This window comes from Littorina saxatilis, linkage group LG6 (assembly GCF_037325665.1).
Source record: "Littorina saxatilis isolate snail1 linkage group LG6, US_GU_Lsax_2.0, whole genome shotgun sequence".
NCBI classification, from domain to species: domain Eukaryota; kingdom Metazoa; phylum Mollusca; class Gastropoda; order Littorinimorpha; family Littorinidae; genus Littorina; species Littorina saxatilis.
Window position 1 is genome coordinate 7,062,641 of NC_090250.1, and position 22,188 is coordinate 7,084,828.

General features: G+C 42.8%; 1 protein-coding gene across 4 annotated transcripts in view; it reads right to left on the reverse strand.

Annotated features, from left to right (window-relative positions):
* Positions 1-252: 252 nt before the first annotated feature.
* LOC138968380 (uncharacterized) overlaps positions 253-22,188 on the reverse strand; it is a 48,840-nt gene continuing 26,904 nt past the window's right edge. For all 4 annotated transcript variants that reach the window (XM_070340959.1, XM_070340958.1, XM_070340957.1 and 1 more), the window contains 9 exons: positions 21,437-21,526; positions 20,539-20,758; positions 20,041-20,160; positions 12,647-12,796; positions 6,358-6,449; positions 6,162-6,232; positions 5,308-5,384; positions 3,476-3,641; positions 253-1,723 (listed from right to left, as the gene is read on the reverse strand). In XM_070340959.1, coding sequence (XP_070197060.1) covers positions 1,633-1,723; positions 3,476-3,641; positions 5,308-5,384; positions 6,162-6,232; positions 6,358-6,449; positions 12,647-12,796; positions 20,041-20,160; positions 20,539-20,758; positions 21,437-21,526 — 1,077 coding nt within the window. In that variant the 3' untranslated portion in view covers positions 253-1,632. The remainder of the gene's footprint in view (positions 1,724-3,475; positions 3,642-5,307; positions 5,385-6,161; positions 6,233-6,357; positions 6,450-12,646; positions 12,797-20,040; positions 20,161-20,538; positions 20,759-21,436; positions 21,527-22,188) is intronic.

Sequence of the window (22,188 nt, forward strand, 5' to 3'; positions counted from 1 at the left end):
TAATTTTTTTTAATTTGTTTATTTTTTTATTTTTTTAAATTTTATTTACTATATTAGCATATATCATGATTGTATTGATTGTATGTATTGTTCAAAATGCCCCCATGGGTTATGGACCAATAAACTTGAACTTGCCTAACCCTATACCCTAACTTAAATCAGGTGCTTGCATGAGCAGTGTCCAAGAACTGGAGCAAGATCTGCAAGCCTCATACAAATCCTCTTTGGAATCAAAACAAACATAATACAATGTATTGTTTTATCTACATTGTTTTATTATGGCATAGTCATTTTATTTGAATCATTCTGATCCACAAAACCTTGAACACAAAGGGTATAAAACCATTTTACTTGCTTTTTAAAAACCAAAATGCACTAATGACCATTTAAAGAATGTGTTATGCGAATCAGTCTTGCAATGCTAGACATGTCTTGTTATTATAAAACAGCAGCTTCAGCCACAATTTAACATCACCATTTACATTATGAAAAGAAAAGAACTAAATTATAATCTCATGATTTACCAATCTTTTGTGTTCAGAAAAAACTCACACAAGCTCTAGAGTATAAAAGCTACACACCCCAACACCCCCCCACCCCCCCTCCCCAAAAAAAAAGAAAAAAAAAGAAGAAGAAAAAAAGCAGCATTTGCAAGTTTTGCCAACAAATTAACACGGTAAAAAAATGTTGTACTTTTACTTGTCCTCTCATGCGGGGTGTCCTGTCATGGAAGGGACCTCACATCGCAGGTACCACTGTATCACAAATCATGAACGTCATCTGCTTGTACAGTACCCGGCAAAAGAAACGCAACTCATTCGCAATCACGACTCGCTTGACCCCTACCCTGTATAACACAGTTTATGAAAAGGTAAAAAAAGAAAGCGATTAAATAATATGCACTAATCGTACAGCCAGTCAAATATCCTCCACGAATCTGTCTTCCTTTCTGATGTACCTTATCTGGTTCATATGTTACAACAATTTGAAAATGACAAAAAATCCCTTGCAACAGTGGGCACGAATGAGTTGCGTTTTTTTCGCCGGGTACTGTACTGTGTAAACAGTGTTTCCTCCATACGAAGCCCAGTTAATAAATGTGAGTCGGTTTTCTTTCGCAATTTTAATCAATTTGAAAGCCCACATTTCGCTTTATCTCTTTCAACTAAGAGTTTGTTTCATGTAACGTAAAGACAGAAGCCCCTGCTCAATCTTTTTTCACGGCTAGGACTTGCATGAGAGCCTTTCGAGAGGAATAGCATTCACAGCTGTTTGTTGGTCCCCTCTGTCTGTTAGTGTGAAGCCTGCTCCATGAATTATCCACCAGTCGTCTTCGCACTCTCTCTGTCTGTTAGTGGGAAGCCTGCTTCATGAATTATCCACCAGTCGTCTTTGCACCTCGCACTCTTTGTGTCTGTGAGTGGGAAGCCTGCTTCATGAATTATCCACCAGTCGTCTTTGCACCTCGCACTCTTTCTGTCTGTGAGTGGGAAGCCTACTTCATGAATTATCCACCAGTCGTCTTTGCACCTCGCACTCTTTCTGTCTGTGAGTGGGAAGCCTGCTTCATGAATTATCCACCAGTCGTCTTTGCACCTCGCACTCTTTCTGTCTGTGAGTGGGAAGCCTACTTCATGAATTATCCACCAGTCGTCTTCGCACCTCGCACTCGCTCCCCTCCTCGATCGACTTCTCCACCATTTTTGTGAACATCACCCGCCGGCTGAAACAGAACGATAAAATGAATATTATATGTGAGTGCTGTCAGAGAGAACAATACAATTGTATCTGTCTCAAGCTGTGTAAAATGTCATAATTTGGTGAAAAATACAAACAGCATTTACGTATCCATCCAGAATAGTTAGAATTCCTGTATTTTTGTTTACAATTCAACGCACACAAACATGCCTGTTTTTACTCAGGCCAGATGCCTAAATATCCTCACATGGTCAAAGAAGGGAAATCCAATGTTCAATCATTACATAATCATATACTGGAAAATATTACTTATCTCCTATTGATACTACCGGGCGGGCGCAGTGGCGAGGTGGTTTGTTTGTTTGTTTGTTTGCTTAAACACCCAGCCGACCACGAAGGGCCATATCAGGGCGGTGCTGCTTTGACATATAACGTGCGCCACACACAAGACAGAAGTCGCAGCACAGGCTTCATGTCTCACCCAGTCACATTATTCTGACACCGGACCAACCAGTCCTAGCACTAACCCCATAATGCCAGACGCCAGGCGGAGCAGCCACTAGATTGCCAATTTTAAGTCTTAGGTATGACCCGGCCTGGGTTCGAACCCACGACCTACCGATCACGGGGCGGAAGCCTTACCACCAGGCCAAACGTGCCGGTGGCGTGGTGCTAAGATGTCGGCTTCCTAATTGGGAAGTCGTGAGTTCGAATCCCGGTCACTGCCGCCCGGTGGGTTAAGAGTGGACATTTTTTCGATCTCCCAGGTCAACTTATGTGCAGACCTGCTAGTGACTAATAACCCCCTTCGTGTGTACACGCAAGCACAAGACCAAGTGCACACGAAAAAGATCCCGTAATCCTGTAATCCATGTCAGAGGTCGGTGGGTTATGGAAACACATGTACACACTAATTAGACACAGACAGCTAGACACAGGAATGCAACACAGCACGTACACACTACGCCACAGACAGCTATAGACACAGGAATACAACACAGCACATGTATATACTGTGACACAGACAGCTAGACACAGGAATGCAACACAGCACATGATTGTACACAATGACACAGACAGCTAGACACAGGAATGCAACACAGACAGCTAGACACAGGATTTTATGCAACACAGCACATGTACACACTGTGACACAGACAGCTAGACACAGGAATGCAACACAGCACATGTACACACTGTGACACAGACAGCTAGACACAGGAATGCAACACAGCTCATGAACACACTGTGACACAGACAGCTAGACACAGGAATGCAACACAGCTCATGAACACATTGTGACACAGACAGCTAGACACAGGAATGCAACACAGCTCATGAACACATTGTGACACAGACACAGACACAGGAATGCAACACAGCACATGAACACACTGTGACACAGACAGCTAGACACAGGAATGCAACACAGCACATGAACACACTGTGACACAGACAGCTAGACACAGGAATGCAACACAGCACATGATTGTATACAAGTAGTGTGACATCTAGAGACTGACAGACGGCTGTGTTACTCATCCAGTTCATCTGACTGTGACAGCTGGACACAGGAATGCAACACAGTACATGATTGTATACACTGTGACACAGACAGCTGACAGACGGCTGTGTTACTCGTCCAGTACATCGGATATTTTTCCCAACCACTTCTAGACTACCACCCCCACCCAGAGATTCCATGACATGATTTTCACAACCAAACAGGCACTGAGCCAACTGGACGAAAAAACAGAGAGACAAAGGCACAGCTTACCTTTTCCCCTCTCTGTCAATTAGGCATGAGCGAGCTTTCTTCTTTTTGCAAGCTGCTTCAATTTGCTGGTTGGTGGTGGTGTCATAGGGTGTCCATGTGTTTTTGATGTCTCTCCACTCCCACTTTCCGTTTCCTTCAAACGTCACTGGTGTGTCCACCGCGGGGGCTGCAACATCATTTCACAAACTCTCTGAGCTATATGTGTACACTAAATCTCATTACACATAAACCAGCATAATTAACTCTCTCAGCTATATGTGTACACTAAATCTCAATATTACACATAAAGCAGCATAATGCCAATCAAAATGCCATAGATTCTGGTTTTTTTAAAAAGTAATGTCTTTCATTCAGTTACATACAGTTACCACCTCCCCCCGCCTTTTTAAGCCTCCCCCCCCCCCCCCCCACACCCAATTTAAGACTCTCCCTTTTTTAACACCTTGGGTTTTAAGATTTTTGTTCATAACCTCTGTTAATTTGCCCCATAACCTCAGTTAATTGGCCCCATCTTAAGATTCCCTCCTTTTAACATTTAGTCAAGTTATGACTAAATGTTTTAACATCGAGGGGGGAATCGAGACGAGGGTCGTGGTGTATGTGTGTGTGTATGTATGTGTGTGCGTATGTGTGTGTGTGTGTGTGTGTGTGTGTGTGTGTGTGTGTGCGTGCGTGTAGAGCGATTCAGACCAAACTACTGGACCGATCTTTATGAAATTTGACATGAAAGTTCCTGGGTATGATATCCCCATACGTTTTTTTCATTTTTTTGATAAATATCTTTGATGACGTCATATCCGGCTTTTCGTGAAAGTTGAGGCGGCACTGTCACGCCCTCATTTTTCAACCAAATTGGTTGAAATTTTGGTCAAGTATTGTTCGACGTTTCGACGTTCAGCGTGGTGGCTTAAAATTTAATTAATGACTTTGGTCATTAAAAATCTGAAAATTGTAAAAAAAATATTTTTTTTATAAAACGATCCAAATTTACGTTCATCTTATTCTCCATCATTTGCTGATTCCAAAAACATATAAATATGTTATATTTGGATTAAAAACAAGCTCTGAAAATTAAATATATAAAAATTATTATCAAAATTAAATTGTCCAAATCAATTTAAAAACACTTTCATCTTATTCCTTGTCGGTTCCTGATTCCAAAAACATATAGATATGATATGTTTGGATTAAAAACACGCTCAGAAAGTTAAAACGAAGAGAGGTACAGAAAAGCGCGCTATCGTTCTCAGCGCAACTACTACCCCGCTCTCCTTGTCAATTTCACTGCCTTTGCCGTGAGCGGTGGACTGACGATGTTACGAGTATACGGTCTTGCTGCGTTGCATTGCGTTTAGTTTCATTCTGTGAGTTCGACAGCTACTTGACTAAATGTTGTATTTTCGCCTTACGCGACTTGTTAAGACCTAATTTTGTCAGAATCCTTGAGGTCTCAAGAGGGGAGTTCCACTATATATCACAAACATGTCGCTCTGCTGGTGACACCTACATTTGTTACATTTGCTTAATATAGACTCATTACACAATTCTTAGCTGTTTAGACAGCAATGCCCTCAGCTGTTTAGAAAGCAATGCCCTCAGCTGTTTAGAAAGCAATGCCCTCAGCTCAGCTGTTTAGACAGCAATGCCCTCAGCTGTTTAGAAAGCAATGCCCTCAGCTGTTTAGAAAGCAATGCCCTCAGCTGTTTAGAAAGCAATGCCCTCAGCTGTGGTTTGCCTGATCTCGCATATAGTTTGACAACTTGCCGAGCTTCAATTCTCTACACAATATACTGTATACTGAAATAATCAAGCTGATGTTTTAAGTAACTCACAGTGTGTGAAGGTCTGTGCCTGAGGTTCGCCTGATCTCGCATATAGTTTGTCAACTTGCTGAGCTTCTGATGGATCACTGAAACACAAAGAACAAGATAAAGTTTACAGTCAGACGTTAATATGTTCTTTTGCTTGTGCATCATCTGTGCACAATTAAGGATTGTTTTCAAGTTACAGATGTTCAGACAAAACTATGTTATTTTGCCACTGCCCGTACAAAATGAACTTATAGAAAAACTTAATAAAACATTCCAGAAATTAAATGGATATTTTAGACATTGATGCATTTAATAGTTTTAACGAGTTGCCTTTTGTTTTATCATTCTGGTGTTTATCTAGATGTGCTGTGTATCTTATAAGAAGTTCTTAAAAGTTCGAAGTTATTTTAGCATATAGGTTTTTTATGGTCTTAACAGTTAAACATGTATTAAGTTATCATTAAGATTCATGCTTTGTTAGCACTAAGCAGTTGTTTTAGTCAGTCTGGTTTTCTCTTGTTTTCATCTTATGAACATTCTAAATGTTAGACTAACTTATTGTCTTGTACAGAATAACAACTGTGTGAATGGTGCTATACGAATGAAAGAGTGTGACATGAAGTTCTTGTACATCATTGTAAAGAGTGTGAATGACGTTTTAGTTTAGATGTCAAGCGCTTAGAGCAAGCCTTTTTAACGAAAGTTTTTGATTTAGCGCTATATAAATGTTCTTATTATTATTATTATTATATGAAGAGCACCTTGCTACATAACCTTGGACATAACTATTACATCTCTGTGAAAATGGGACATAAGATCTAAATGCAAATGACATGTGCAACAAGAGTACGTTAGAGTTATGCTCTAGTACTGACCAGTACTCCACTTCTTTGGGACCATGTGCTGACCACTGACAGATCTGTCGCTCGCCGTTTGACCATCGCACCTGTAATGCACAAGGACAGAACATCCATTATCAAAGAAAGAAAAAGAAAGAAAGAAACCCATAGACAAGTTAATTCGCAAATCGTATTTCTCCAGATAATGTAAGACAGAGAGAGTTCATCTTACCATCACCATGCGTTTCTCTCTGGTCCTGCGGATGATGACACCCAGTCCAACGCCTTGTTCAGGCAGAGCCTCTGACGACTTCCAGTCTGGGCCTGGGGACACACACATCAATACACCACTGACAATACAACACTATACTGACAATAAACCACTGACAATAAACCACTGACAATAAACCACTGACAATAAACCACTGACAATACCATACACCTCTGACAATACCATACACCACTGACAATACCACACACCACTGACATACAATACACCACTGACAATACAATACAACAAAAAAATACAATACACCACTGACAATACAATACACCACTGACAATACCCCACACCACTGACAATACACCACTGACAATACACCACTGACAATACAACACACCACTGACAATACATCTCTGACAATAACACACACCACTGACAATACACCACTGACAATACCACACACCACTGACAATACATCTCTGACAATAACACACACCACTGACAATACACCACTGACAATACCACACACCACTGACAATACATCTCTGACAATAACACACACCACTGACAATACCCCACACCACTGACAATACACCACTGACAATACACCACTGACAATACACCTCTGACAATACCACACACCACTGACAATACAATACACCACTGACAATACCACACACCGCTGACAATACACCACTGACAATACCACATACCACTGACAATACACCACTGACAATACATCACTGACAATACCAAACACCACTGACAATACACCACTGACAATACATCACTGACAATACCAAACACCACTGACAATACACCACTGACAATACATCACTGACAATACCAAACACCACTGACAATACAATACACCACTGACAATACCACACACCACTGACAATACACCACAGACAATACCATACCCAACTGACAATACCACACACCACTGACAATACACCACTCACAATACCACACACTACTGACAATACATTCCTGAAAATACAATACATCACTGACAATACAATACACCACTGACAATACAATTCACCACTGACAATACAATTCACCACTGACAATACAATACACCATTGACAATACCGCACACCACTGACAATACAATATGCCTTGTTCAGGTAGAGCCTCTGAGGACTTCCAGTCTGGACCTGGGAACACACACAACCTTGCTGACATGTATCCTGCATCACCCAACAGTGGTACCCCCTTTTTAGACCCCTGGGATTGAGACTTGTGTTACTGACATCACCCGACAGTGGTACCCCCTTTTTAGACCCCTGGGATTGAGACTTGTGTTACTGACATCACCCGACAGTGGTACCCCCTTTTTAGACCCCTGGGATTGAGACTTGTGTTACTGACATCACCCGACAGTGGTACCCCCTTTTTAGACCCCTGGGATTGAGACTTGTGTTACTGACATCACCCGACAGTGGTACCCCCTTTTAAGACCCCTGGGATTGAGACTTGTGTTACTGACATCACCCGACAGTGGTACCCCCTTTTAAGACCCCTGGGATTGAGACTTGTGTTACTGACATCACCCGACAGTGGTACCCCCTTTTAAGACCCCTGGGATTGAGACTTGTGTTACTGACATCACCCGACAGTGGTACCCCCTTTTTAGACCCCTGGGATTGAGACTTGTGTTACTGACATCACCCGACAGTGGTACCCCTTTTAAGACCCCTGGGATTGAGACTTGTGTTACTGACATCACCCGACAGTGGTACCCCCTTTTTAGACCCCTGGGATTGAGACTTGTGTTACTGACATCACCCGACAGTGGTACCCCCTTTTAAGACCCCTGGGATTGAGACTTGTGTTACTGACATCACCCGACAGTGGTACCCCCTTTTAAGACCCCTGGGATTGAGACTTGTGTTACTGACATCACCCGACAGTGGTACCCCCTTTTTAGACCCCTGGGATTGAGACTTGTGTTACTGACATCACCCGACAGTGGTACCCCCTTTTTAGACCCCTGGGATTGAGACTTGTGTTACTGACATCACCCGACAGTGGTACCCCCTTTTTAGACCCCTGGGATTGAGACTTGTGTTACTGACATCACCCGACAGTGGAACCCCTTTTTAGACCCCTGGGATTGAGACTTGTGTTACTGACATCACCCAACAGTGGTACCCCCTTTTAAGACCCCTGGGATTGAGACTTGTGTTACTGACATCACCCGACAGTGGTACCCCTTTTAAGACCTCTGGGATTGAGACTTGTGTTACTGACATCACCCAACAGTGGTACCCCCTTTTAAGACCCCTGTGATTGAGACTTGTGTTACTGACATCACCCGACAGTGGTACCCCTTTTAAGACCCATGGGATTGAGACTTGTGTTACTGACATCACCCGACAGTGGAACCCCCTTTTAAGACCCCTGGGATTGAGACTTGTGTTACTGACATCACCCGACAGTGGAACCCCTTTTTAGACCCCTGGGATTGAGACTTGTGTTACTGACATCACCCGACAGTGGTACCCCCTTTTAAGACCCCTGGGATTGAGACTTGTGTTACTGACATCACCCGACAGTGGTACCCCCTTTGTAGACCCCTGGGATTGAGACTTGTGTTACTGACATCAACCGACAGTGGTACCCCCTTTTTAGACCCCTGGGATTGAGACTTGTGTTACTGACATCACCCGACAGTGGTACCCCCTTTTTAGACCCCTGGGATTGAGACTTGTGTTACTGACATCACCCGACAGTGGAACCACCTTTTTAGACCCCTGGGATTGAGACTTGTGTTACTGACATCACCCAACAGTGGTACCCCCTTTTTAGACCCCTGGGATTGAGACTTGTGTTACTGACATCACCCGACAGTGGAACCCCCTTTTTAGACCTCTGGGATTGAGACTTGTGTTACTGACATCACCCAACAGTGGTACCCCCTTTTAAGACCCCTGTGATTGAGACTTGTGTTACTGACATCACCCAACAGTGGTACCCCCTTTTTAGACCCCTGGGATTGAGACTTGTGTTACTGACATCACCCAACAGTGGAACCCATTTTTAGACCCCTGGGATTGAGACTTGTGTTACTGACATCACCCGACAGTGGTACCCCCTTTTAAGACCCCTGGGATTGAGACTTGTGTTACTGACATCACCCGACAGTCGTACCCCCTTTTAAGACCCCTGGGATTGAGACTTGTGTTACTGACATCACCCGACAGTGGTACCCCCTTTTAAGACCCCTGGGATTGAGACTTGTGTTACTGACATCACCCGACAGTGGTACCCCCTTTTTAGACCCCTGGGATTGAGACTTGTGTTACTGACATCACCCGACAGTGGTACCCCCTTTTTAGACCCCTGGGATTGAGACTTGTGTTACTGACATCAACCGACAGTGGAACCCCCTTTTTAGACCCCTGGGATTGAGACTTGTGTTACTGACATCACCCGACAGTGGAACCCCCTTTTTAGACCCCTGGGATTGAGACTTGTGTTACTGACATCTACCGACAGTGGTACCCCCTTTGTAGACCCCTGGGATTGAGACTTGTGTTACTGACATCTACCGACAGTGGTACCCCCTTTGTAGACCCCTGGGATTGAGACTTGTGTTACTGACATCTACCGACAGTGGTACCCCCTTTGTAGACCCCTGGGATTGAGACTTGTGTTACTGACATCTACCGACAGTGGTACCCCCTTTGTAGACCCCTGGGATTGAGACTTGTGTTACTGACATCTACCGACAGTGGTACCCCCTTTTTAGACCCCTGGGATTGAGACTTGTGTTACTGACATCACCCGACAGTGGTACCCCCTTTTTAGACCCCTGGGATTGAGACTTGTGTTACTGACATCTACCGACAGTGGAACCCCCTTTTTAGACCCCTGGGATTGAGACTTGTGTTACTGACATCACCCGACAGTGGTACCCCCTTTTTAGACCCCTCAGTTTGAGACTTGTGTTACTGACATCACCCAACAGTGGTACCCCTTTTTAGACCCCTGGGATTGAGACTTGTGTTACTGACATCACCCAACAGTGGTACCCCCTTTGTAGACCCCTGGGATTGAGACTTGTGTTACTGACATCACCCGACAGTGGAACCCCCTTTTAAGACCCCTGGGATTGAGACTTGTGTTACTGACATCACCCGACAGTGGAACCCCCTTTTAAGACCCCTGGGATTGAGACTTGTGTTACTGACATCACCCAACAGTGGTACCCCCTTTTTAGACCCCTGGGATTGAGACTTGTGTTACTGACATCACCCGACAGTGGAACCCCCTTTTAAGACCCCTGGGATTGAGACTTGTGTTACTGACATCACCCAACAGTAGAACCCCCTTTTTAGACCCCTGGGATTGAGACTTGTGTTACTGACATCACCCATCAGTGGTACCCCCTTTTTAGACCCCTGGGATTGAGACTTGTGTTACTGACATCACCCAACAGTGAAACCCCCTTTTAAGACCCCTGGGATTGAGACTTGTGTTACTGACATCACCCGACAATGGAACCCCCTTTTAAGACCCCTGGGATTGAGACTTGTGTTACTGACATCACCCAACAGTGGTACCCCCTTTTTAGACCCCTGGGATTGAGACTTGTGTTACTGACATCACCCAACAGTAGAACCCCCTTTTTAGACCCCTGGGATTGAGACTTGTGTTACTGACATCACCCGACAGTGGTACCCCCTTTTTAGACCCCTGGGATTGAGACTTGTGTTACTGACATCACCCGACAGTGGTACCCCCTTTTTAGACCCCTGGGATTGAGACTTGTGTTACTGACATCAACTGACAGTGGTACCCCCTTTTTAGACCCCTGGGATTGAGACTTGTGTTACTGACATCACCCGACAGTGGTACCCCCTTTTTAGACCCCTGGGATTGAGACTTGTGTTACTGAAATCTACCGACAGTGGTACCCCCTTTGTAGACCCCTGGGATTGAGACTTGTGTTACTGACATCACCCGACAGTGGTACCCCCTTTGTAGACCCCTGGGATTGAGACTTGTGTTACTGACATCACCCGACAGTGGTACCCCCTTTTTAGACCCCTGGGATTGAGACTTGTGTTACTGACATCACCCGACAGTGGTACCCCCTTTGTAGACCCCTGGGATTGAGACTTGTGTTACTGACATCACCCGACAGTGGTACCCCCTTTTTAGACCCCTGGGATTGAGACTTGTGTTACTGACATCTACCGACAGTGGAACCCCCTTTTTAGACCCCTGGGATTGAGACTTGTGTTACTGACATCTACCGACAGTGGTACCCCCTTTGTAGACCCCTGGGATTGAGACTTGTGTTACTGACATCACCCGACAGTGGTACCCCCTTTTTAGACCCCTGGGATTGAGACTTGTGTTACTGACATCACCCGAGAGTGGTACCCCCTTTTTAGACCCCTGGGATTGAGACTTGTGTTACTGACATCACCCGAGAGTGGTACCCCCTTTTTAGACCCCTGGGATTGAGACTTGTGTTACTGACATCACCCAACAGTGGTACCCCCTTTGTAGACCCCTGGGATTGAGACTTGTGTTACTGACATCACCCGACAGTGGTACCCCCTTTTTAGACCCCTGGGATTGAGACTTGTGTTACTGACATCACCCGACAGTGGAACCCCCTTTTAAGACCCCTCGGTTTGAGACTTCCTACCTTGGGGTCTTCTTCGATATGCTGGCCATAACCGGGCTCTTAAAATTACCTCCCTTGTAAGATTACCTCCCTTTTCAGATGACCTCCCTTGCAAGAGTCTCTCCTTCAATAGACCCAAGTTTCTCAGATTTGTGGAGGTCTTGAAAGGAAGGTGTTACTCACTGTGATACTTGTGCTCAAGAAAGACTGACGCTTTCTCTAATAATTGTGTGCATTGAAGTGTTATCTTGGGAAGGGAGCTGACTCCTTCAAACATAGAGTCTTCGCAGCTCTCGCAAGATATCTGTCCCACACTCTTTGCTTTGCTTCAAACTACGAATCAAAGGTCGCCAGAGCTCGTAACATCCAAAGACAGCATGTTTAATATTCTCGTGTTTTTATAACCCACCGAACTCTGACATGGATTACAAGATCTTTTTCGTGCGCACTTGGTCTTGTGCTTGTGTGTACACATGAAGGGGGATAAGGCACTGGGAAATCGGAAAATTCTGCACCCTCAACCCTTCAGGCGCCGCTGAATTTCGAACCCACGACCTTCCACTTGAGGCCGGGGTATGATCCACTAGGCCACTGCACCTGTCCAAAGAGCATTATACAACTCGAGAGCCAACAAACTTTATGTCTCACCCCTTTTCACTGTCATGCCGATTTCCAGTTGCTCATTGCCATTTCTGAGACGGGGGTGTTCCTCTGTTTGAAATATATGGTATCCACGGCGACTGCTGAACGGGTAACAGTTGTAATCTGCGTTGTCCCACTGTACCCAGTGGATCGAGTCTGAAATCACAAACCCAGTTGTTACATTTTTCATTCATTTCTTCCTTTTACACTTATCTGATTACATTTTGGGTTTCCAAAAAATAAGTCTACATGTGTTATTTGAAGATTTGTAGTTTTACTTTAAAGATATACGACAATCATTACATGCACAGCCTAGTGCATGCAGGTGATCTTACAAGTAGTCTTCCACTCCTGATATCACAAGGTCACAGAGACATACTTCATTCTCACAAGTAATCTTCCACTACTGATATTACAAGGTCACAGAGACATACTTCATTCTCACAAGTAATCTTCCACTACTGATATTACAAGGTCACAGAGACATACTTCATTCTCACAAGTAATCTTCCACTACTGATATTACAAAGTCATAGAGACATACTTCATTCTCACAAGTAATCTCTCACTACTGATATTACAAAGTCATAGAGACATACTTCATTCTCACAAGTAATCTCTCACTACTGATATTACAAAGTCATAGAGACATACTTCATTCTCACAAGTAATCTCTCACTACTGATATTACAAAGTCATAGAGACATACTTCATTCTCACAAGTAATCTCTCACTACTGATATTACAAAGTCATAGAGACATACTTCATTCTCACAAGTAATCTCTCACTACTGATATTACAAAGTCATAGAGACATACTTCATTCTCACAAGTAATCTCTCACTACTGATATTACAAAGTCATAGAAACATACTTCATTCTCACAAGCAATCTCTCACTACTGATATTCAGACCTGGGAACCCCTGTTTTGCACTTAGAGTATTCTCAAACAAACTCGGTGTATTTTCAGAAAAATGAACGTGCCAAACCTTAAAAACAGTGCCATACCTTAAAAAAAAAAAAGCCCCATTAGTGCGCGGCGGACGAAGTACACGGTTCAGTCAGAGTCGGCAGTTTTGTCGTCTGCTACAGTTCATTATTTTGTTAATAATAATAATAATAATAAAGTGTATTTATATTGCGCCTATCCCTTACAAAAAACAAAAATATTTGGCTCTAAGCGCATTACAACATGTGTAGGGACTTGGTACAATCAAGTCTGACAAATACAATAACACAATATACAGTCGGTCTCTTGGGTAAAAATGGGAAAAGCAGCTTCGACATTTAAACACTGCTACTAAAAAAAAATCCTCTAACAATGCATACTGCTTTACAATATAAAATATGCATTTATGTATAAATAGGAATTTGAAAAGGTTCTTATGATAAAAACTAACTAGCGAACGACGAAGAAGAAGAAGAATAAAACTATCAATGTCAATGTATAACAAGTCATTCAACGTAAATGGCTAAAGAACAACAACAAAGCAATGATGATAAAACAGTTATACTCAATGGTTAATAACGAGGCAGAACTAAATAGTATCGACACAAGATTAAAACAAAACATATTCCTGGAGACACATTTATACATGTATCAAATAAAAATATACAAAATACAGCCCTCGCACACTCGCACACACACGCCAAGGCACGTGTAGTCGCACTCATACACCGCGACAGCTATCGCGCGCACGTACAAGGAACAAAAACACGGAAATAAACAAGGAAACAGGCACATGAAATAGCAACCCGTCCCCAGCCGGCCCACAGCGCGCTACGATGGCAAGTGACCCCTCTCCTCAATGTGGCAAATACTGAACAGGCTAGGCGTCGAAGTATTGCCGGAAGAGGTGTGTTTTTAGAGAGGACTTGAAGGAGAGGAGAGAGGTAGAAAGGCGGACAGACATGGGCAGAGAGTTCCAAATAGAGGGAGCTGTGTAGATAAAGGCGCGCTTGCCGAAAGCGTTCAGTTTGATGCGTGGGACAACAAGGTGCCCTGCGTCAGCGGATCTGAGGTTGCGTGTGGGGACGTGTGGCTTTAAGAGCGAAGACAGGTAAGAAGGGGCAGAGTCGTCGTGAAGGCTACGGTAACACAGGGTAGCTATTTTATATGTTATGCGTGCTTTGATTGGTAGCCAGTGAAGGGTCATGAGGAGAGGGGTGACATGGTCGCGCTTGCGCTTGCGCAGCACAAGACGTGCTGCATTGTTCATGATGCGCTGTACACTTTAATTCCTCACAAAAAAGATTAAAATTCATTGCAGTGTTTAAAATCCATTGCAGTGTTTATGAATTCACACAGGACGAAAGAAATCCGTCAACTTCAACTGTTTGACAGGCTCACTGCACTTTCCGACGAACCGTTCAATTCTTGTGTACATTTAAAACAAATCCTTTTTTCAATTTTTACTGACAAAAACTGTAATCATGTGTCAAAATACTGGATCGGCTTCAAGATGGGCTTGTGAAAAAAAGTAGTCTAGGATTTTTTCTCGTCGTATTTTTTTCCCACTGACCGTACTGATTGTATTCTCGACAATCATGCGTACAGAATACGGCGAAATCGTATGGGTTCCCAGGTCTGGATATTACAAAGTCATAGAGACATACTTCATTCTCACAAGTAATCTCTCACTACTGATATTACAAAGTCATAGAAACATACTTCATTCTCACAAGCAATCTCTCACTACTGATATTACAAAGTCATAGAGACATACTTCATTCTCACAAGTAATCTCTCACTACTGATATTACAAAGTTACAGAGACTGATGCTTCATTCTCACAAGTACTCTTCCACTACTGATATTACAAAGTCATAGAATGATAGAGATATACTTCATTCTCACAAGTAATCTCTCACTACTGATATTACAAAATCATAGAGACATACTTCATTCTCACAAGTAATCTCTCACTACTGATATTACAAAGTTACAGAGATATACTTCATTCTCACAAGTAATCTTCCACTACTGATATTACAAAGTCATGGAGACATACTTCATTCTCACAAGTAATCTCTCACTACTGATATTACAGTCATAGAGATATACTTCATTCTCACAAGTAATCTCTCACTACTGATATTACAAAGTTACAGAGACATACTTCATTCTCACAAGTAATCTCTCACAACTGATATTACAAAGTCACAGAGACATACTTCATTCTCATAAGACTTTGTCATTTCCTTGGTAGACAAAGTAAGGGGAGATATACCGTATTTGACGGACTACAAGCCGCGACTTTTTAAAAAACAAAATTGCATTGCGGCTTATAAAAAGATGCGGCTAAAACGTTACCTAAACTTGAATAGCATTCACCTAATGAAACACTTTTGCACTGCACTGACACAACTGTACTGGATTTACGATGCCGAAGACCAAAAGAATCGTGTACGATGCAGCGTTCAAACTGAAGGCGATTGCACTGGCCGATGACAAGGGCAATAGGCGCGCTGCTTTTGAGCTTGGAATAAATGAATCCATGGTGCAACGATGGCGATCCGTCCGCCAACAACTCTCGAGATGCAAGAAAAACAGGAAGGCTTTCCGAGGAAGAAACGCGAAATGGCCTGAGTTGGAGACCGAACTGAGAGCAGATATCATCGCAGTACCTACAGCAGACGACATGAGCGGGACCGATTCAAGCTCCGATGATGACGTCACCCCCTCGGCCTCGACTTCGACTTCTTCAGTTCTGGATGAAGTGATCATGTCGCTGTTTGTGTCCGACAGTGAGGAAAGTGACTTTTCTGGCTTCTCCGCAGCAGAATCTGATGGTTCCGACCAGGCTGACTGAACGGTAGACATATGTGAACAGCTCAGATCATGGGTAATTTTAACACCTTCACATTTAAATGCTTATTTTATAGCCATCCATTGAATTGAGAAGAAAACAAAGCATACTAAACTGCTGAGCATGAATCAAACAATAAGAAAATAAAAAGAACCAACAGCATCGTTTTGTATGTGTGGGTAGTAAACACGTTTTATTTACAAAACACGGCGGAAAATGGCGACAAATTTGTTGCACAGCGACAGGTCACTTTCTTCAACCAAGGCCAGTACTTTCATACAGGACAAAGGAAAGCAAATATGGCCTGAATAATAAAGTTATAGTGTTCCTTTGCGTGTCTGAGTGATAAACTGTTTTAACCAACTATCTTCTGAAACGTAATTGCACTCAGCAGATTTGTCTTCCGCTCATAACTTTCGTGTCACACGGTCTTTGCGACAAACAGATAGATCGCATTCTCGCAGAAAATCATTGACAACACAGACCAGTCATTTTTAGCATTGCATTTGGGAAGGGCTACTATTATAGTGTGTTTTAAGAAAGAAAAACATTACAGTATCGGCAGAACACGACCAAATGAGTTTTCGTGTCACAGCGTTATGGGCGTGAGATTGTGTTCTCACACTGTAGCAAAATCATTGACAACACAGACAAGTCAGTTTTAGCATAGACATTGGAAAAGGCTACTATTATAGTGTGTTTTAGGAAAGAAAAACATTATAGTATCAGCAGAACACGACCAAATCATGACAAATGAGTTTGCGTTTTGGGCGTTATGGGCGTTTTTTCACACTGCAGATCATATCTCAAAAACTACGGAGTGGATCTTTATGAAATTTGATATGGATATTTTTGACTGGATTTTCTCATAGGAGATTTTTACGTTTATTGATACGTTTGATCGAATTTCTTATCACACAATCTCAGATCTAGGCCGGATTATGGGATTGCATTTCAGTTTGGTCACTTAAAGTTTTGTTATTGAAATGTTTGTTCGAAATATGTCATTTTTTCAAATTTTTAAAAACTAATATTTGAAAAAAAAATTTATATTGGTGTATTCCCTATTGCGTCCTGTATCTAAAACTATATAGTTTTGTTGTTTTGTATTGATAATTATGCTTAAAAATGAAGAAAACCGATAAATAACCACTATCTTTATTTATGAAAAAAGACACTTAAAAACAACTTCTATCTATTCCTTACCATTTTCTGATTCCAAATATATATAGTTTCATGGTGTTTGACATTGAAAATAGGCTAAAACTTAACAAACTCGGATCGTTGAATGGAAATTATACTTCCAAGCTCCGTGCAGCTGACAACATGATAAAAACACGTCATTTCAAGTGTGGAACACGCTCATGACGTCATACTGAAAGGTGATGAATTATGGCTTCACCTTGCGATGTTTCATTTCAAACATGGTAACATTTTTAAAGGGGTGTCTTTCTCAGATTTCTGTTTGCCCTCTGTCTGTCTCTCTATGTCTCCGTCTGTCTGACTGATTCAATTAAATGTGTAATTACTTAGTTTTGCAAAAGTCAAACTAAGTAGGATATACCTAATTGATTCAGGTCTCTAAATTCTTATTGTAAAATTGTGAGTTTTATTCAAAACAAATTTAATTGGTGTTTTAAACTCAATAATGGGGCATGCTGTGATGAGTAGAAGAATGTGTGCTTACGAGTAGAAAAAGCCCATCAAAGTCAAGAATCGTGTTTTTCTTTTTCTATTTTCACCTTGTAGCTTCATACAGACACTAAGCAACAGTGTAGTTCCACTTCCAGTGCAATATCTTGTACTTTAATTTTGACCATCTGTGTAACACTTTATTGACCCATGATCTGAGCTGTTCACATATACATGTGTGTGTTGGTTACAAATTGTGTGTGTGATATTTTTCTTCAAACTTTTTCACTTTTCTTCTTTGTTTCACTTGTTTATTCTCGGAGCCGATTTCGCCAAATACCGTACTTTCGTTTGCCTGGTTGTTATGATTGATTGACACGATCTGATTATATTTTTTTTGACGGCGGCTAATATAGTGACGCGGCCTATACGTGGCTCGTCCCAATTTTTTTTTTTTAAATCGGTCGTGCGGCTTATAAAACGGTGCGTCTTGTAATCCGTCAAATACGGTAACGGTTGCGTGACACCATTAATCACTTTCATGATGCCTTCTTGGACTTTGCTTTGCTTGTGATGCCAGAGATTTCATATTAGATGGGAGGGTCAAAAGTAGACGTCTTAATGTTTGTTCAATGGATGACGTTTCTCATTACATGGTAACAGTAGCACCCCTAGACGTCTTGTTTGTTCAATGGATGTCGTTTCTCATTAAATGGTAACAGTAGCACCCATGGACGTCTTGTTTGTTCAATGGATGTCGTTTCTCATTACATGGTAACAGTAGCACCCCTAGTTGTCTTGTTTGTTCAATGGATGTCGTTTCTCATTACATGGCAACAGTAGCACCCCTAGACGTCTTGTTTGTTCAATGGATGTCGTTTCTCATTACATGGTAACAGTAGCACCCCTAGACGTCTTGTTTGTTCAATGGATGTCATTTCTCATTACATGGCAACAGTAGCACCCCTAGACGTCTTGTTTGTTCAATGGATGTCATTTCTCATTAAACGGCAACAGTAGTACCCCTTTTTTCAGTACAAAATAAAGCATGCGTTGTATGAATAAGAATGAGTGTGTACTGCATGCTGTCCGTACACTTACACTTTTCATGATAATTATGACATTTTCCATGATGGTTCAGGCATGCATAAATTAAAATCATTTCAAAGACTGAAATCATGCATGTCCCAAACCATAAATGTCAAACAAAAAGCGATGCAAAATCTCGCAGTCTGGGGACCTCAAGAATGATCTCTGGAGCTCTGAAAATGCCTGAAATCAGCCAATAGCCAACTTGCATAACACCCCGCTTGGATAGCTCTCTGGTGCGAGAGATAAGGAAGGTTCACTTCCCTACGGGCATACTTTTTGCTCTCATGAGTTATCGATCGTTCCGTCCATACGCTACAACGGCTACCGAACAGCGGCAGAAATTTCATGGGATGCAATTACCAACATTGCAAAATTACCTCAAAGAAAGAAAAATAAGATATTCAGGATACAAAAAACCGCATCTGATACAGTTATTGAACAGACAACGGAGTACTGGGATGATGGCACGTAATTTTGAAGTCGAAGAGAATTCAGCGATCGCTTCACAAGCGCTGGTGTTCTCTGGCTTATGTTAAAAACAAACCTTGATCGTCTTTCCTTTGTGTACCATGCTTGGGTACTTTGAATGAACTTTAGGATTACTCTTGCGGCTATCATTACTGCAGCCCACTGCTGCACAGTGCAAATTCACCATTTTTAAGGCAAAGTGTCTGCACTGAGATGCAACCCCTCACAGAGCTCTCAAAGCATGCCCGCAGATTGAGGCAGATCTCACAAGGCCACGCAAGATAACGCAGTTCTATTGTGCGATTTTGTGGCTGGCGCCGGATAGGGCAAGTCGCCTATTGTCAGAAATGTCCAATCCCTGAGGTTGGTACATTATTCACGATGGTTGCTTCACTTACGTTTTTCATGATGGTTGATGACGGTACCAGGGCCTCCCCCATCCTGATCCCCGTAGTTCCAGTCTGGTCCTCGAATGACGCGCGTCCCCAGCGGCAGTCGTTCCCCGGAGTTCACTTTGTCTGGCAGAGAAGTGAGAGAGTAGACACTTTACAGCAGGGTCAAAATGAACAAAGACCTTTTTTTTACTGACATTTGTGTGTTACTGCTGAAAGTTTGTTTTAAAATATGAACTTTAAACATGCATGCATGCATGTTTGTGTACGTGTGTGTGTGTGTGTGTGTTTGTGTTTGTGTGTGCGTTGTTGTGTGTGTGTTTGTGTGTGCGTTGTTGTGTGTATGTATGTGTGTGTGCGTGTGTGTGAGCATGTGTGTTGGTGTGTTTGTGAGCATGTGTTTATGTGTGTTTGTGGGTATGTGTTCAGCACGTTTGCTAACAGAAGTGCCGATATTCACGCTTCACTGTTGAAATGTCGATCCAGCAGCAAAAGATGGCTCACCTGTGTCTTCAAACACGCTGTCAAAGTCGTTGGGTTTGGGATGCTGTCTGGTGCGTGCTCGCGCCGGATTGTTCAGTTCACGCGCGACGACTTCCAGCACTTCAGCCTTCTCTTTGGCCGAGATGTCGGGCGTCAGCGCTGTCACTGTGGCGTCGATCTTGCTCACATCCGCCCCCTCTGACTCCCGCTTCAGACAGACCAGCACCTTGCCAATCGTTTCCTACACAGACAAGAAAGGTACACCATGCAACAATAAACACACTTCAGACAGACCAGCACCTTGCCCATTGTCTCCTACACAGACAGGAAAGATACACCATACAACAATAAACACACTTCAGACAGACCAGCACCTTGCCCATTGTCTCCTACACAGACAGGAAAGATACACCATACAACAATAAACACACTTCAGACAGACCAGCACCTTGCCGATCGTTTGCTGGCGTACACAGACAGGAAAGGTACACCATACAACAGTCAACACACTTCAGAGAGACCAGCACCTTGCCGATCGTTTCCTACACAGACAGGAACGGTACACCATACAACAATAAACACACTTCAGACAGACCAGCACCTTGCCCATCGTTTGCTGGCGTACACAGACAGGAACGGTACACCATACAACAATAAACACACTTCAGACAGACCAGCACCTTGCCAATCGTTTCCTACACAGACAAGAAAGGTACACCATGCAACAATAAACACACTTCAGACAGACCAGCACCTTGCCCATCGTTTGCTGGCGTACACAGACAAGAAAGGCACACCATACAACAATAAACACACTTCAGACAGACCAGCACCTTGCCGATCGTTTGCTGGCGTACACAGACAGGAAAGGTACACCATACAACAATAAACACAAGAAGTGAATGTGAAGTAACCATACCTGAACTCTGAAGTAGTGACACAAGTCTCTGATGTTCTCAGCCTGCACACACATCCCATCACAGATCTTCGACATGGCCCCCATGTACGACTGAAACACAAGACACAAGTTACATAGTAATTTCTTCAAAGCCTTTCACTTTCGTTCTATAGACCTTCAGTTGGGCAGACACAATTGTGCCGAAGTTTAAGCCATGTCTTGGCATCGTTTTTACCCTACCGTGAAAAATTTTAGCAGCCTGTAAATTACACAACAAAGTTTTCTTTGGCAACTTTAAATACGCTTTGGCAATTTACCGGCTGATGATGATGTCACCCCTTCATTTCTCAATAGACGATGTTGGGAAATAACTGTCGAGTTAGTATGGGTTGTGAAAGAGTGAATGCCCTTGCTTTTAGTGAGACAAATGTATGTGACATTGTAGGCCAGTCACCAGCGAGGGTGTGTGTCTGAAACACGTGCACAGGAGCATGTGTGGATCGATTGTCTCAGTATAAGCGAGGGTATACACTCTGTCCCAACTCACACAAACCTGACACTGAGTTATGTCCAAACATTGCATGTCTATTGTGCAGCTACAATCAGCACAAAGTTTTCCATTGTCATTTGTGCCAACAGCTACAATCAGTACAAACCGTTCCATTTTCATTTGTGCCAACAGCTACAATCAGTACAAACCGTTCCATTTTAATTTCTGCCAACAGCTACAATCAGTACAAACCGTTCCATTTTAATTTGTGCCCACAGCTACA